Source organism: Mandrillus leucophaeus, unplaced genomic scaffold (assembly GCF_000951045.1).
Source record: "Mandrillus leucophaeus isolate KB7577 unplaced genomic scaffold, Mleu.le_1.0 Scaffold101, whole genome shotgun sequence".
In the NCBI taxonomy this organism is placed as follows: Eukaryota; Metazoa; Chordata; class Mammalia; order Primates; family Cercopithecidae; genus Mandrillus; species Mandrillus leucophaeus.
This window is the reverse complement of record NW_012098210.1, coordinates 120,408-136,443: the sequence shown is the minus strand read 5'-3', so window position 1 is coordinate 136,443 and position 16,036 is coordinate 120,408. Positions and strand designations below refer to the sequence as shown.

At 48.4% G+C, this 16,036-nt stretch overlaps 1 protein-coding gene across 2 annotated transcripts in view; it reads left to right on the top strand.

Moving 5' to 3' along the window:
* Nucleotides 1-7,988, top strand: part of SIRPB2 (signal-regulatory protein beta 2) — a 17,082-nt gene extending 9,094 nt beyond the window's left edge. Inside the window, exons 2-5 of one of the 2 annotated variants that reach the window (XM_011974308.1) lie at nucleotides 2,531-2,602; nucleotides 3,987-4,328; nucleotides 5,184-5,249; nucleotides 6,246-7,988. In XM_011974308.1, the coding sequence (XP_011829698.1) occupies nucleotides 2,531-2,602; nucleotides 3,987-4,328; nucleotides 5,184-5,249; nucleotides 6,246-6,415 (650 nt within the window). In that variant the 3' untranslated portion in view covers nucleotides 6,416-7,988. Of the gene's footprint in view, nucleotides 1-2,530; nucleotides 2,903-3,986; nucleotides 4,329-5,183; nucleotides 5,250-6,245 lie in introns of both variants that reach the window. The other variant, XM_011974302.1, reaches the window with a different exon arrangement.
* Nucleotides 7,989-16,036: the final 8,048 nt, after the last annotated feature.

The window sequence follows — 16,036 nt, the reverse complement described above, 5'->3', positions numbered from 1 at the left end:
GGAAGGAAGGAAGGAAGGAAGGAAGGAAGGAAAGAAAGAAAGAAAGAAAGAAAGAAAGAAAGAAAGAAAGAAAGAAAGAAAGAAAGAAAGAAAGAAAGCGAGCGAGCCAGACACAGAAAGACAACTATGCAGGTGCTAAAAATGATGTCATGAAAGTAGAGAGTGTAATGACAGATACCAAAGACTAGGAAAGGTGATGGGTCTGAGGGAGAGGGATTAAGAGTGAGGTTGGTGAATGGGTACAAACACACGGTTAGATAAAAGGAATAAATTCTAATGTTTGATAGCAGAGTAGGGTGACTATAATTCATAACAATGTATTATGTTCTTCAAAATAGCTACAAAAGAGGACCTGAAATGTACCCAACGCATAGAAATAATAAATACTCAGGTGATGGATACCAAAAAAAAAAGAAACTTACAGTAGTAAACTCACATTTCTCCCCTCCCAGTCTTTATTCTACTGATGTCATAACTTCTAGTTATACATGTGTCAGAAGCCTCACAATAGAATGTTATTTTTTTAAATCCATTTGGGGCCTTGCTTTTAGGATTTCTTGGGTGGACCAGAACACTTCTTTCTGGGCTGCATACTCTCTTCTGTGGAGTTTCCCCAGTGCCCTGACAATCATGGGTTTTACCAGTACGGCTAGTGGGAACAGGCACCATTCTTAGCCCTGTGCTGAGAAATGGGCACAGTTCTGCGCATGTGTGTGAGGAAATTCCCCGAGGCCAGGGAAAAAAACAACAGGAAGGATTAGTGATAACAGATCTGACTGGCTCAAATAATGCTTGAGAGTGGATGTTGCTGAATTTCTTGAAACTAAGGACATCAAGGAGAAAAGCAATCCCTAGGATTCAACATGCGGTTATCACTTCGTCACAATTGTGAGAAAGTTTTTCTTGGTGGTTAACAGCACATGCCTAGCTGAAGATAGGTAGAAATAGAATTTAGAATTCCGTAACTCTTTCCTAGATCCTCTTAGAAGGGAATGTTTGCTTCACCTTCTTACTCTCCTTGCCTCATTCACGACTGAGAAACACCAGGATATACTGCAAACAAATATGTGGAGTGTGACTGAGCTATTCACAAAGGCTGATGGGAATACAGACAAAAAGGAAACTCGGGATACAAAACTGCTGACCTTGAGTTGAGCAGAATCTTAAGTCACCTGATCTGAGTTCAAATCCTGGACATGGTATCTACTGAATGCATGGTTCACCTCATGTTTCTTTACCACTGTGAGCATTCGTTTTCTTTCTCATCTCAAAAATGGAGATTATAGGCTGGGCATGGTGGCTCACACCTGTAATTCCAGCACTTTGGGAAGCCAAGGGGAAGGAATCACTCGAGCACAGGAGTTTGAGACCAGCCTGGGCAACATAGTGAGTACCCATCACTACAAAAAAAAATTAAAAATAAATAATAAATGGAAAAGTTTTAAACTGAGATTATAACAGCATCTACCTCACAGAATTGTTAGAAGGAGTACATGTGATGATGTTTTTGACCCAGAACACCCATGGGAGGCCTCAGCCCTCTTTCTCTATATGCACTTTGAGGACACACTCAACAGTTCAACCTGTCTTCAAAATAGACTCACTTCACAACACATTAACATGAACTGCAGTCTGCTGAAGAATTCACAGGAGGCAGGAAGGGTATTTACACTGAACCCCGCAACACACAAACCTACGTCTCTGAAGGGTGGCATTTGAAGATTAACAGCCAGAGCTCCAGAAACAGGCTGACAGGGCTTGAATCAAGCCTGTCACTCTCCTATTGGGTGATGTATGAGTCTGCCAGAGCTTCCATAATGAAGTAGCATGGCATGGGTGACTTGAACAATATAAATGTAATTTCTCACAATTCTGGAGGCTGGAAACTGAGATCAAGATGTCTACAGGGCTGGTTTGTCTGAGGCCTCTCTCCTTAGCCTATAGATGGCCGCCTTCTCCCTGTATCTTCATATGGTCTTACCCCGTATGTGTGTGTCTAACTTTCCTCTCCTTATAAGGACACCAGTTGGATGAGATTAAGGCCCAACCCCAATGACCTCATTTTAACTGAATTACCTCCTTAAAGACCCTATCTCCAAATACGTCACATTCTGAGGTACTGGAGGTTAGGACATCAACATGTGCATTTGGGAGACACAGTCTTAGCAGATGATCCTGGGACAGCTGCCTAACCTTTCTGGGCCCTCAGTTTCCTCTGTCGAAAAATGGGAATAATGCCGTTTACCTTACGGGAGCATTGTGAAGAATAAGTGACATCATGCATGCAGGAGCCAACACATGGTGAGCACTTGAGTGTTATTTATTCTTTGTAGGTTTTTCCATTGCATAGCTCAGTTCCCTCTCTGCAGCCAGCCATCTTGTCCCCTCTTTCCCTTCCCTCTCTAATGACACTCCTGTCTTGTCCTGGGCCATTGTTCTTGGCCAGATGATGGTTTGATTGTTTTAAGCTTGTCATTTAGTGCTCCAAGTCCTTCCTGCCCAGTGCAAGGTCTTTCTTCCTCTTTTGTAGATGCCTCTGGGCAGAGCAGCAGGAATGACGGGCAGGTGTTACAGCCTGAGGGCCCGATGCTGGTGGCAGAAGGCGAGACACTCCTACTGAGGTGTATGGTGGTCAGCTCCTGCGCCGATGCCGATGGTATGATAAAATGGGTCAAGGTGAGCACTAAGGACCAACAAGAAATTTATAACTTTAAACGTGGCTCCTTCCCCGGGGTGATGCCCATGATCCAACGGACATCAGAACCACTGAATTGCGATTATTCCATCTATATCCACAATGTCACCAAGGAGCATACTGGAACCTATCACTGTGTGAGGTTTGATGGTTTGAGTGAATATTCAGAAATGAAATCGGATGAAGGCACCTCAGTGCTTGTGAAGGGTGAGTATCAGGCCCTGCAGACCACACATTTGCTCTGGTCTATTTCCCTGCACAGTCACCTTTATCCACTGTATCATGCTGTATCACACAAAATTGCAGCAGCATACAACAATACATATTTGTATGCACATTTACATGTGGCTGGGTGGTTCCACTCCTCATGTCTCATGCCAGAGCCCAGACTGGAGAGGTAGCAACTACGTGGGGCATGTTTTTCTCATAGAGATGGCAGAAGCAGAAGCCCAGTCCCAACTCTTAAAGTACACCTCAAGCATCTACTCACATTATGTCTGCTAACAGCCCATTGGCTAAAGCAAGTCACGTGGCTCAGCTCCAAGTCAAGGGACAAGGAAGAATACTCTTCCACCATGCAGCCAAGGTAAGAGTGTAGATGTACCCTATTACAAGCACAGAGTCAAAACCTGAGGCTGATCATGTCATCTACCACACTCCCCAAGTAATCAATCATGGCATCTGTAAGTCCACCTATGGTGACCTGAATACCCAAATCCTGGGCCTGTCATTGAATAGCAATTCCTTCTTATGTCAGTTACCCTGGCTCTACATGCCTCAAGTGCTATGCTTGAAAAACAGGCAATACAATTTGTACTTCAAGAGTCATTTGGGTGATTAAATAGAATGGATGCTTGTGGAACCACCCCATAAACTGGTGACATGGAGAGTATCTGTACGTGGGAGTTCATTTTAACTTGATGCCAGATTCAGGAAGGCTTCACTGGCTTCTTCCAAGCCATAATGGTTCCTCTGTAGTCCTGCTGTCTTCTGGGTTTCCACCTCTGGGCAATTTTTTGACCATCTCCACTGGAAGACAGAGAATGGCTTCAGGGCTGGGCACTTGTGTGTCTTTCTGAGTTTCATGTTCCCCAGTCCTACCATTGGTATGTAGTAGGTACACAGAGCTTTTTTACAGAACGAGTCAACTAATGAGTAATAAAGAAAGCAGGAGGGAGTGGCCGAGTGAAGAAATCTGGAAAGAAGGAAGGGAGGGAAAACATCAGGGAGGAAATGAGTGAACAATGGAAGAGGAGATGGAATCCAACAAGGACCTCCTCTTTGGCTTCAGGAGCTGGGGACCCTGAACCAGACCTGTGGATCATCCAGCCCCAGGAATTGGTGTTGGGGACCACTGGAGGCACGGTCTTTCTGAACTGCACAGTGCTTGGAGACGGTCCCCCCGGACCCATCAGGTGGTTCCAGGGAGCTGGTGTGAGCCGGGAGGCCATTTACAACTTTGGAGGTATCTCCCACCCCAAGGCGACAGCAGTGCGGGCCTCCAACAATGACTTCAGCATTCTTCTGCAAAACGTCTCCAGTGAGGACGCAGGCACCTATTACTGTGTAAAGTTTCAGAGGAAACCCAACAGGCAATACCTGTCTGGACAGGGCACCAGGCTCAAAGTGAAAGGTGAGACAATTGGTTTTGGAGTTGTCGGGGGAGAGGAGCAGGTATTCATGAGGAATTTTTCTACATGTCCCGAACAAGTCAGTTCTTCCCAGCCTCCATGTCTTTCCATAAGTTTTTCCCTCTACCTGGAATGCTTTCTCCTTTTCTCTGAAAACTCCTACTCATCCTTCAAGGCCCAGCACAAATGGCCCCTCCTCTGTAAAACTTTCTCCTCTCAAGCAGAGTTAATTTCTCCCCATTCTGGTTGCCACAGAACTCTGTATAGATCATTAATAATTCAACAAACATCAGCCAGGTGCCATAGCTCACTCCTGACCTCCCAGCACTTTGGTAGGTCAAGGTGGGTAGATCACCTGAGTCAGGAGTTCAAGACCAATCTGACCAACATGGTGAAACCCCGTCTCTACTAAAAGTACAAAATTAGTCAGGCGTGGTGGTGCATGCCTGTAATCCCAGATACTTGGGAGGCTGAGGCAGGAGAATCGCTTGAACCTGGGAGGCGGAGGTTGCGGTGAGCCAAGATCACAGCACCATTGTACTCCATCCTGGGCAACAAGAGCAAAACTCCATCTCAAAAAATAATAGTAACAATAATAATTCAACAAACATCTACTACATGCCTGTTGAGTGTCTGCACTGTACTAAGTACTGGAGACACTGCAATGAATTAGACATGTCCATACTCTAAAGGTGCTCCAGTAGAAAGTCTAACTTTGTCCTTCCTAGCTGCAGGGTTTGACTTCTAGCCTGCACCCAGGTAGAAACTGGCAGACTCATCCCAGAGACCCCAGCTCCTAGGACTTAGGAAGTGGTGGGAGATAAAGGGAAGTATGAGAAAGCCTCTCTCCCTTGCAGCAAAATCTACCTCTTCCCAAGAGGCAGAATTCACCAGTGAACATGCAACTGAGATGTCTCCAACAGGTGAGTGTACCCACCTCAGTGGAGTCAATGAGTCCCCCACAGGCAAGGGGGCCATGAATGGCTTGGTCATGGGAAGGAAGCAGTCCCAGACTCCTGGGGCTAATCTGCCACCAAGAAAGCTCCCAGGACTTCATCTCAACTGCAGAACTAGGACCCCAGAGAACCATGTTATAACAGCTCAGTTATAACGAACTTTCTCATAGCCAGGGCCATGTAACTGTTTAGTGGGAAATTTTGCTTGAGAGGCGGTGAGCTCCCTGTGAATCTGAGTGTAGGGCTGTGAGGCTATGCACAGCAACACTGGAGAACATGGCTTTGTAGCTAAGCCTCCTGGGTGGAGCCCTTTCCTAATGTGATGGGCAGGTTCTTGCCCCTTGAATCTGGTATCTGACTCTATGAACTAGGGAGGAGAGGACAAGAATCAGAGAGCCTACTTCATGGGGTTGTGTGTGCACTCAATGAGATCACACATGCCAAGTGTCCAGAATTGTGCCTGGCACATCTCCTGTTAACATTCGAGGGCTCTCAGTATCTGCTGGGAGCTTGTGATAGACGTGGTCAGATTTGCCTTCCCGATGCTCGGCCCTGCTCCTACCATTCATGGGGGCCAGACTGCCTGGGTCCCGTGACTTCTTTAACACGTGTGGCGCTGAGAAAATCATTTCCCCACTCTGGGTCTGTCTCCTTATCTATAAAAATTGGATCACTATCCTACACTGTAGGATTACCTTGAGGATTGCATTAGGCAATCAGGAAGAGCAGAGGTTAGGGGTGTGACTGAGATGATTACAGGTGCAGGTAGAATATTGGGCAACCCTTCTCTGGGCCCAGGGCAGAGGGAAGGATGGTCTTTGATCTCGTCTTTCAATGTAGAAAGGATACAGCTCCAGAGGTTATACAGCAGCAGGATGTGACCTTGCCCATGGGCAGCACTGAGGTGTGGGTTGTGGGGCCCTCACCATGGGTCCCGCCTGAGCTCTCTCCTGTGCCTACCAGGCCTCCTGGTTGTGTTTGCACCTGTAGTCCTGGGGCTGAAGGCAATTACATTGGCTGCACTCCTCCTGGCTCTGGCTACCTCTCGGAGGAGCCCTGGGCAAGAAGATGTCAAGACCACAGACCCAGCAGAAGCCATGAACACCTTAGCATGGAGCAAGGGTCAAGAGTGAGGGGTCAGCCCAAGACTGGGGATCCTCTGAGTTGGAGAGGAGCCAGGGCTCCTCAACCATTTCCCTACCTCCAGTCCCAGCCTCCAGATGCCCTCAGGCCTCATGACGAACTCCTAGATCCCTACATCTGGTTTTGGTCCACCCAGTGAAATTCCCCTCTTTGCACTGGGCTTCCCTCTAAAGTGTCTCCCTTTCTCCTTTTGGCCTGTTCAAGACCTCCTTGCTTTTCAGTCTCTGGCTCAGTCTCTCCTCAACACCCTTGCCCCTGCTGAAGCCCTTTCTGGTGAGCTCTGCCCCTTTCCCCACCTCACCACATCCTTCTTGGCCTCCAACATCCAACTCAGAGTCTTCTTCCCAGGAGGTGTCCCTAAGCATCTCTGAGCTCAACCAGCCAGACCATCTGAGCTCCTCCATCTACACCCTTCTCCCCACCCCTTCCTGCCTTCCTTCCATCCCCCTCATGGCTGGCTTGAGTGGGTGTAATATTAGAATGCAGGTTCAACAAATATAACAAAACTCTTAAATAGTTGCTTAAACCAGTGGAAATCAACCAGAAAGTTGACCATCAGCAGGCCAAGCAATACAGAGACTCCCTGGTTTTGAGACTCAGGATTCATTGATCTCGTTGCTACCAGGTCCACCTTCTAGGCAGCCAGATTGGAGAAGAAGGCAGGGAAGGGGAGCAGGACCCTCCCCTTTAAGGGCACAGTCAGGAACTTGGCCACCTCACTTACCTCTGCTTGGCTGGAATGGGGTCACATGGTCACAACCTAGCTGCAAGAAAGGCTGGGAAATGTAGTCTTTATTTCTGGCAGCAATGCGTCCAGCTGCAAGTTTTCACTAGAGAAACCGGATGGTAGAAATCAGGAGATAACCAGTTATCTCCACCACAGCGGCATACAGGCAGCCTCTCACCTGCCCTGTGGTACACCTGAGTTTAATGCCCAGCTAGCTGGCCAGCACTTCTTCCCACCATCACCTCCCCTAGGGCAGCATGATGTGGGGCAGTAGTTTCCAAGAAGAGTGATTTTGTCCCCATGGGACTTTTGGCAATGTCTAGAGATGTTTTTGGTTGGCACAACCTGGGGGGTGCTACCACCATCTAGTGGACTGACAAGCCCTGACATGGGGAAGAGTGTGTATGCCCAGGAGTCAGACACACCTGCCTTTAACCCCGAGGCCTCTGCCCCCTCCCTGTGCGCCCTTAGTGACTAATCAGAGTCTCTTCACGTCACAGAACATCCAGGATACTAATGTGGACTTTTCTGCATTGTGTAAGAACCAACTCAAGGCCAGGCACGGTGGCTTATGCCTGTAATCCCAGCACTTTGGGAGGCCGAGACAGGTGGATCACCTCAGTTCAGGAGTTTGAGACCAGCCTGGCCAACATGGTGAAACCCCGTCTCTACTAAAAATACAAAAAATTATCCAGGCATGGTGGCGGGCACCTGTAATCCCAGCTACTTGGGAGGATGGGGCAGGAGAATCGCTTGAACTGGGAGGCAGAGGCTGCAGTGAGCTGAGATAGCGCCATTGCACTCCAGCCTGGGCAACAAGGGCAAAACTCCATCTCAAAAAAAGAAAAAAAAAGAACCAATTCAATTCTGCATTTACTGAGGGCCGACTATGTGCTGTATGCACTGCATGCACTCCATACATGTTAATTCCCTTTTCTCTTTCCAGGCAAACATTTATTAGCACTATAGCGGGAAGTAGATGAGTCTAGATGTTTTTCATTACAACAAACAGAAAAACAGCTTGAACTAAGCCAGAGAGAACAATAATTTAGTCTGAGAATGGAATAAATCATTGAATTACCAGACATTAGAAAGGGTAGGGAAGGTAGGCTGAATATAACCCCTACCCCAAAGATATCCATGTCCTAATCTCTGGAACCTGTGACTGTTACCTTGTATGTTAAAAAGGAAAAAAAAAAAAAAAAAAAAACACTATACAGGTGTGATTAAATTAAGAATCTTGAGATAGGGGTGGGGGTTTAGCCTGGATTATCTAAGTGAGCCCTAAAAGAGATGTTAAGTATCCTTACAAGAAAGATACAGAAGGAGCTTCGATGTAGAAGAAGAGAAAGCAGTGTGACCACAGAGGCAGAGTTTGGAGCGATGTGACCACAGGTTAAGGAATGCCAGCAGCCACCAGAAGCTGGAAGAATCGAGGAAGAAATTCTCCCCCTGGAGCCTCCGGAGGAAGCGTGGTCCTGCCAATACCTTGATTTCAGACTTCAGGACTTCAGAACTATGAGAAAATAAATTTCTGTTGTTTTAAATTATCAAGTTTGCAGTGATCTGTTTCAGCAGCCACAGGAAGCTAAACAGCAGAAAAGCATGGAGCTGGTTCTCCACTAACTGGAGGTGGGTCCCATCTGCCCCTGCAAGCCCCCTCGCCCTGTAGGGCCCTGCGTGAGCTGATCCCTGCCGCCCCCTCTGACCTCATCACCCCAGATCGCGTAAGCCGACTCTGCTCCAGCACCTCTCTGGGCTTTGACCACACAAAGCTCCCTAATTCATTCAAGTCTCTGCTTACCTTCAAGAGGCCTCTCTGGACCACTCTATCCATAAAAGCACCTCCATCACTCTCATTCCCCCACGCCACTTAAGTTTTCTTCATAGTACTTACTGCTACCTGAAAACGTGTGTGGGTGTGTGTGTGTGTTCACCTATGTGGGTGTGGGTGTGCGTGTGTGCGTGCGTGTGTCTGTGTGTGTGCATGTGTGTGCACATGTGTGCGTGTGTGCATGAGTGTGTGCATGTGTGCGTGTCTGTGTGTGCGTGTATGTGTGTGGGTTTGTGTGTCTGCTTCCTTGATGGTTGCTAGTTGTCCCTACTAGAATTTGAGCTCGCTGGGGACAGGAAGCTAATGGTCCACTATTGTAGCCACCCTCATTCAATCCTGAAACGTGGTTGAAACCTGACTCTGTGCCAGGCCCTAATCAGTGTGCTGAGAATGAAACAGAAGTCTGCTGTCTCAGAGCTTACCTCCTCCTGAGAGAAGACAGACAATGAGCAAGTAACCCTAGATATACTGAGTGCTGAGGGCCTTCACAACGCAGGAGATGGGGGAAGGAAGTTGCCAGAGCAAAGGAGAAGTGACACTGTTTTATGCAGGGTGGACAGAAGAGGCCTCCTGATAAAGTGACATTTGAGCTGACACCTGAAGGAAGTGAGAAAGGGAGGCCTGCAGATACCCAGGGGAAGAGCCGAAAAGTACAAGGAACAGCAAATGCAAAGGTCCTGAGGCAGGAGCGTGCTAGACTTGGCACAAGAACAGCAAACACCAAGCAGAATGCCTGGCGTGTATTAGACGCCGGAAGCATCTGAACCGTGTACATGGCAGAGATGAAGTACACAGTCCGGGAAATCTGGCCGTGCAGGTTCAAATTCCAGTTCTCCTACCTACCTCTTGGGTGAGTTTGTTTCTCTCAGTTTCCTTATCTGTAAACTGATAATAACATGCGTGTCTCCCGTATTAGGTAGTTTCAAGGCTAAAATGCATTGGTATATGTGCAGCATTAACTGCACCTGGCATGTAAGAAGCCCTAAATAATAATTGCGGTTACATTATTTCATTAGGTGATTGTCATGCAATTCTGACAGTAAATTGTAGTCACTACACTCCCCATGACGAGGAGCACGGCAGCCCACAGTGCCTGGGCCCCTTATCGGGCAACTTCAGACACCAGACAGCCCTATTCACCACAGACTCGGTTAGAAAATCCTATAGAAAGTTGGCCCTGCTTGGGTCTAGCGACCTTATAGGGACATGGCAGGGGAGCAAGGTGGGGGTAAGTCCACTAAAGAAGACAAATATAACAAAAGATGAATAATTTAAGGCCCTTCATGGGGACTCTGGGAAACTTGCTGACCACAGATAGAAAGGGTGGGGAATGGATGGGAGACAGAACTCCTCAGTCCAGCCCTTCTTCTGCTTTGGGGCCCCAGGCATTGCACAGGTGAAATGACCCACCAAAGACAGAGCAGGGGGCATGCCACAGAGAGGACACAGCCCCCACTAAGGGCAAACAGGCCTCTATTACATGTCCTGCCTGGGCCTTCAGATCTGACCCCTGGATGTCAATGGCTACACTCCAAGATCCCTGAATCAGGGCATCCGTTTCTCTCCCTCCCCTTCTGTTTTCTCCTTCCTGCGGCTCTTCTTCAGCTCTTTCCTTCTCTTCCCATGGTTCTTGTCCCATATTCCTCCTGCCTCAAGGAACCCCCATCAAGGCTGCCAAAGTCCCAGCCTCTGTGACAGCTCACTGTGAGAGATGGGTCTATTCACACCACTCTCCTCGGGCCTTGAGGACCCTCCATTTCCCCCCACAGGTAAGACCTAGAGCTGGAGGAAGAAGAAGAGCAAGCACTATTTGACAGCAGCTTCCTATATCCTGACAACCCAAGGATGGCAGCCCTGCTGCAGTATTGGGGTGGTGGTATCGGGGTGGGGTGAGAAGAGGTGCCAGCCTGGTCAAGAATAGTCCATCCTCTCCACAAGACACACTGCCCAGAGTGCAGCTACATGTCATTGGGCTGGGAAAGTGGGGGATGCCAGGTCTAGTCAAATACGTTTCTAAATTCTATCTAAATGGCACTGATTAATGGCACTTTGCTACACAGATCATTCTCAACCTTGCTTTTTGACTCAACATTTGAGTTATATCCAGGTTGGTTACCTGTAACTCTAATTCATTCATCTTCAGAACTGTATAGTATTCCATTGTATCAACATATTACATTTGTGATTTCTCTTGATGGATGGAGACCTTAGTTATTCCAGTTTCTCACTATCCCAAACAGAGACAGTTTCACTGTGTCTCCTGATGCATGCACTAGTGCACATACCCACAAGTAGAACTGGAGGGTTATACAGGTTCTGTGTTTCTTCAACTCCACTAAATTTGCCAAATCGTGCCCCAATGCCATTAAGCCAACATATACTGCTGGCAGACACAGGAAAATTCCTGTTGTTTCATGCTTATGCCAATATTTCCTATGGTCACATTACAGGGAAGTGCGGGAATCTTCAGTTCTTGTCTGCTTGGAAGAAAGATTTCAGCCAAGAGACATACATCAAAGGTTAAGTTGCAGAGTTTACTGAAGAGAGAGAGAGTACATTCCTAGAAAGGAGTGGGCTGACCTGGCTGGAAAAGAGCCGGTGGGCTGGTTCCGCTGGAAAACAGCATCAGGCGAAAAATAGCAGTAGCAGTGTTTATTTAAAGAGACAGTACACTCTGAAAGAATGAGCCAGCAGCAGCTGGTGCCGGGTGACCCTCTTTATGAGAATCTTACATGATTATTTGTGAAGGGGCATGAGTGAGTGTCACTTACAATCATGTTTTAGGTGGTCACTTTGGCCATGAATGTTCTGTGGTTGTACATGCTAGTAAACACATTGCATGTCTCATTAGCATTTAAAGTCTCCACTCAGGGGTGTGTTTTGACTATATATATATATAGATGTATATATTTTTTTTTTGAGACAGAGTCTCGCTATGTCACCTAGGCTGGAGTGCAATGGCACGATCTCGGTTCATTGCAACCTCTGCCTCCCAGGTTCCAGCGATTCTCCTGCCTCAGCCTCCCAAGTAGCTGAGACTACAGGCACGTGCCACTATGCCTGGCTAATTTTTGTATTTTTTTTTAGCAGAGACAGGGTTTCACCATATTGGCCAGGCTGGTCTTGAACTCCTAACCTCACGATCCGCCCACCTCGGACTCAAAGTGCTGGGATTACGGGCGTGAGCCACTATGCCCAGCTTATTATTATAATGAGCAAAAGGCTACTGTAGGGCGCGTTAGTGGAGGAGTGCGCATGCTCATCAGTGGGAAAGCCCCTACCAAGGTTATCTCTGGGTAGGGCCTCATAAGTTCCCTTTAGGGCCAGAGGAGCCCAACAACAAGGCCAGAAGTGGCCAGTGTAGCCATTGTCTTTTTGCTGGCTGCCAGTGGGTGGCACTGACTATCAGAGAACCGAGTCTTCAAGATTTCTTTTCCCAAAAGCTCCTTTGCCTGCTTATTTCTGGCTATCTGCCTACTCTAAGAGTCAGATTTGTAAATGTTTTACAACATTAGTTGGATAAGGCAAAAGGGAATCTCATCGCAGCTTTCATTGGTTCTCACTGCTGACTAATGCAACCAAGCATCTTTCCATACGCCAGCTGGCAGTACTGTTATTTTATTACTATTGTCATTAGTTGAAGATGTTGTGAAAAGAGAGACGAATAGTCCCAACTTTGCTGCGGCAGTGGTAGTAGAGAAGGGGGAGTGGTACCGGCAGCTTCCATGTATAGGGGCCTCTGGAAGGTCTGAATGTCAGTTGAGAAATCAATCATTTGCTCCACCTAGCAGCTCCCCTGGGCCACTAAGCTATAGAGGGTCTAGTGTTTAGGGGACTGGAGTAGGGGGTCAGAGGAGACACCAGTCCTGGGTACACACAGCTCCTGCCCAAAGTTAAGTCACCACCAGTGAGGACACAGCAGAGGGGGTGCCAAAGGAAGGCTGGGGTGGGGCGGGAGGTGGTGGAAAATGGGATTAAAGGGAGGGGCTGGGGAGAGGCTGGAGTGGGAGGGAAGATGGAGATGAGCCTGGAGGGGGCTGGGGTGAAATGGAGTGAAAGTGGGCTTTGGAGGGTGGGGGTGCATTTAGTATTGAGGGTGGAGTTAGAAGGGAAAGTGGGGCTGGGTGGGTCAGGTGCTGGCGGCGGGTCTGTGAGGTAGAGGTGAGGCTGGAGGTGGTAGTGGTGGTAGAATTTGGGGATAGGGCTGGGATGGGATGGGGCTGGAGGTTGGGGGATGGTGTGGTTGGACGTAGGAGGGTGGAGCTAAAGCTGGGCCTTCAGCACCGCCTTCTCTAGTTTTGTTAAGGACGCTTAGATAAGTGTTATGTAATGTAGTTTCAAGTTCATGCCCTCACATCCCCTGCTTTAAACTCCAGTCAGGTCATCTGGAGCTGCCTCCAGAAACCAACCATAGGAAGTGACCAGCACAGTCCTGCAGCCTGAGGAGAGACAGTGTGGTGTAGTGGTTAGAAGCAGACTCAGGAGCTGTGTAACACCTGGATTCAAAACTCTTGAGAAGTCTAGGTTTCCCCATCTGTAAAATGGAAATGGTAACAATAGAACTCACTTCATAGGATGCATGACTTAGTGTATCTAAGGCTCTTTGTAGAGTGTCTGGGGGCATAGTAAGTGCTCAATAAACACTAGCTGCCAGGTGGTTGTCAGGCCTCTGAGCCCAAGTCAAGCCATCGCATCCCCTGTGACTTGCATGTATACGCCCAGATGGCCTGAAGTAACTGAAGAATCACAAAAGAAGTGAAAATGCCCTGCCCCGCCTTAACTGATGACATTCCACCACAAAAGAAGTGAAAATGGCCGGTCCTTGCCTTAAGTGATGACATTACCTTGTGAAAGTCCTTTTCCTGGCTCATCCTGGCTCAAAAAGCTCCCCCACTGAGCAATTTGTGACCCCCACTCCTGCCCACCAGAGAACAACCCCCCTTTGACTGTAATTTTCCTTTGCCTACCCAAATCCTGTAAAACGGCCCCACCCTTATCTCCCTTCACTGACTCTCTTTTTGGACTCAGCCCGCCTGCACCCAGGTGATTAAAAAGCTTTATTGCTCACACAAAGCCTGTTTGGTGGTCTCTTCACACGGATGCCCACGACAGTGGTGTTATGGGAAAGGATGCCCTCAAGGCCTCTAGAGGAGGGATCAGGGACCCTCTGGCCAAACAAAGAGCTTTCCCTGATGGCACAACAATGAAGAGGGGGGCAACAATGAGTTTCAATGGCTCCAATACCAGCCAGGGAACTGGACCTTGAGGAGCTGATCACCTGCAGATCTTTAAGCTGGCGTAAGTCATTGTCAGTTTCCAAGGTAGAAAGACCTTACTGGTTGCCAATCGTGAGGTCCAGAGTGAGCCTCTAGCTTCTTGGATTTCCTGGAAACTTGGGGTGCATTTCGGGTTGACACAATGATGAAAGGGGTAAGGCCTAGGGACCAGGGCTGGGGCTGGGTGGCCTTGCAATAGAAAGGACAGTCTCACACCACAAAGAAAGGACCCTCCTCCCATGCCTCCTGCCAGGGCCTAGTGTGCTGCAACCACGCTCCTAACAACCTAACCCAAACCCTAACTCGTTTGTCATATAAACTTAAAGGATTTCTTGAACAGTGTTAATAAGACACCACATTTTCCAGGAAAGCAACTACTGTGTCAATTGAAGGAAGACTGGATTTTGTGCTGTTCATAACCTGATTAAGAGGGGTTTTGACTAAGCCTGGGGACCTTCTCAAGGTCCCCTTGAGAAAGGGACACCTGAACTGAGAGCTGAAGAATGAGCAGGGGCCGACAGAGGAAGAGGAAGGGAAGAGTGCCCCATGGTGGTGTTGGAAATTAAAGCTCGAAGTCGCAAGGAAAACGAGCACTCAAGTAAAAGATTTCTCAGCAAAGCCAATTCACTTCTGCAGAAGGGTGCCACTCGCACATCTGGTCTACAAGAAGGCACACCGAAAAAAAGAGAGAAGGGGTTTTTATCCCTAATGCGGTTAGTCCCTGCTTCTGTGTCCTGTTCCCATTGGCTGGGGCTGGACTGCACAATCTAAGCTAATCCCTATTGGCTAGTTCAAATGGAGCAGAAACGTGGGCTACAGTGGTAGGGCAACCGGTTTCGGCGGGAAGAAGAGTTTCCATAGCACTGGCAATTGTAGCGAGGGTATCCAAGGGAACAGATGTGGGTTATAGATTAGGACCCGCGGGAAGGTTGTTTACCCTAACTAGGGGTAAGGAGGTACAAAGAACGAGGGAGTTAGGCTTTGAAAATAGAGAACAAAGAACAAGTAAGCTGAACAAGCCCACTCTTTGGAGAGGAACTTACTGTACCTAACAGTGGCAAGAAGCAAGAGGCAAGATGGCAAAGAAGCTGAGGACCCAGAAGACAGGTTTGTGACTGAGAAGGTGGCCTTGGAGCAGAGCCCCAAAGAAAGCGGAGAGAGCGCCTTGCCCATCGGTAAGGGAAAGGTGCTCCAGGCACAGAAGCAGCTAATGCAACGGCCCTGAGGCAAATGCACCATACCTGGCAAGTTCCAGGAACAGCAAGGAGGGCAAGGCGCCTGGAGCAAAGGAAGCTAGCGGATCCCTAGATGAGATGGAGGAACTGGCCCATTTCTCATGGGTCCTGCAGGCAGGCCCTGAGACAGTCTTTCATGCGGGGCGAGATAGCGAGGCATGGACGTGTTGTGAGCGGAGGCCTAGCCTGTTCAAGGTCTGAATTTTTACCCCCAGAGTGTAAGAAGCAAGGGAGCAGGGACTTTGTTCTGCTCCCTGCCATATCCACAGCCCTAGAAAAACATCGGGCCATTGATAGCTCTCAGTAAATGCTTGACAAGTAAGTGAATGAACGAATGCATAAATTAATGAAATGAGGGCTGCGTCAATGAATAACTGGGAATCTGACTCCTGCAGGGATCCTTCAGCCCACAGGTGTATGTAAGACCCGCCCCGCCTCTCATCCTTCGGGCTCCCACCCACGCCGTTAGGCTGCGGTTCGCGCTGCAGTCGCCAGAGGGCGCGGAGCGGCGGGGTTTCCCGCACGGAGCGCTTTGCGTG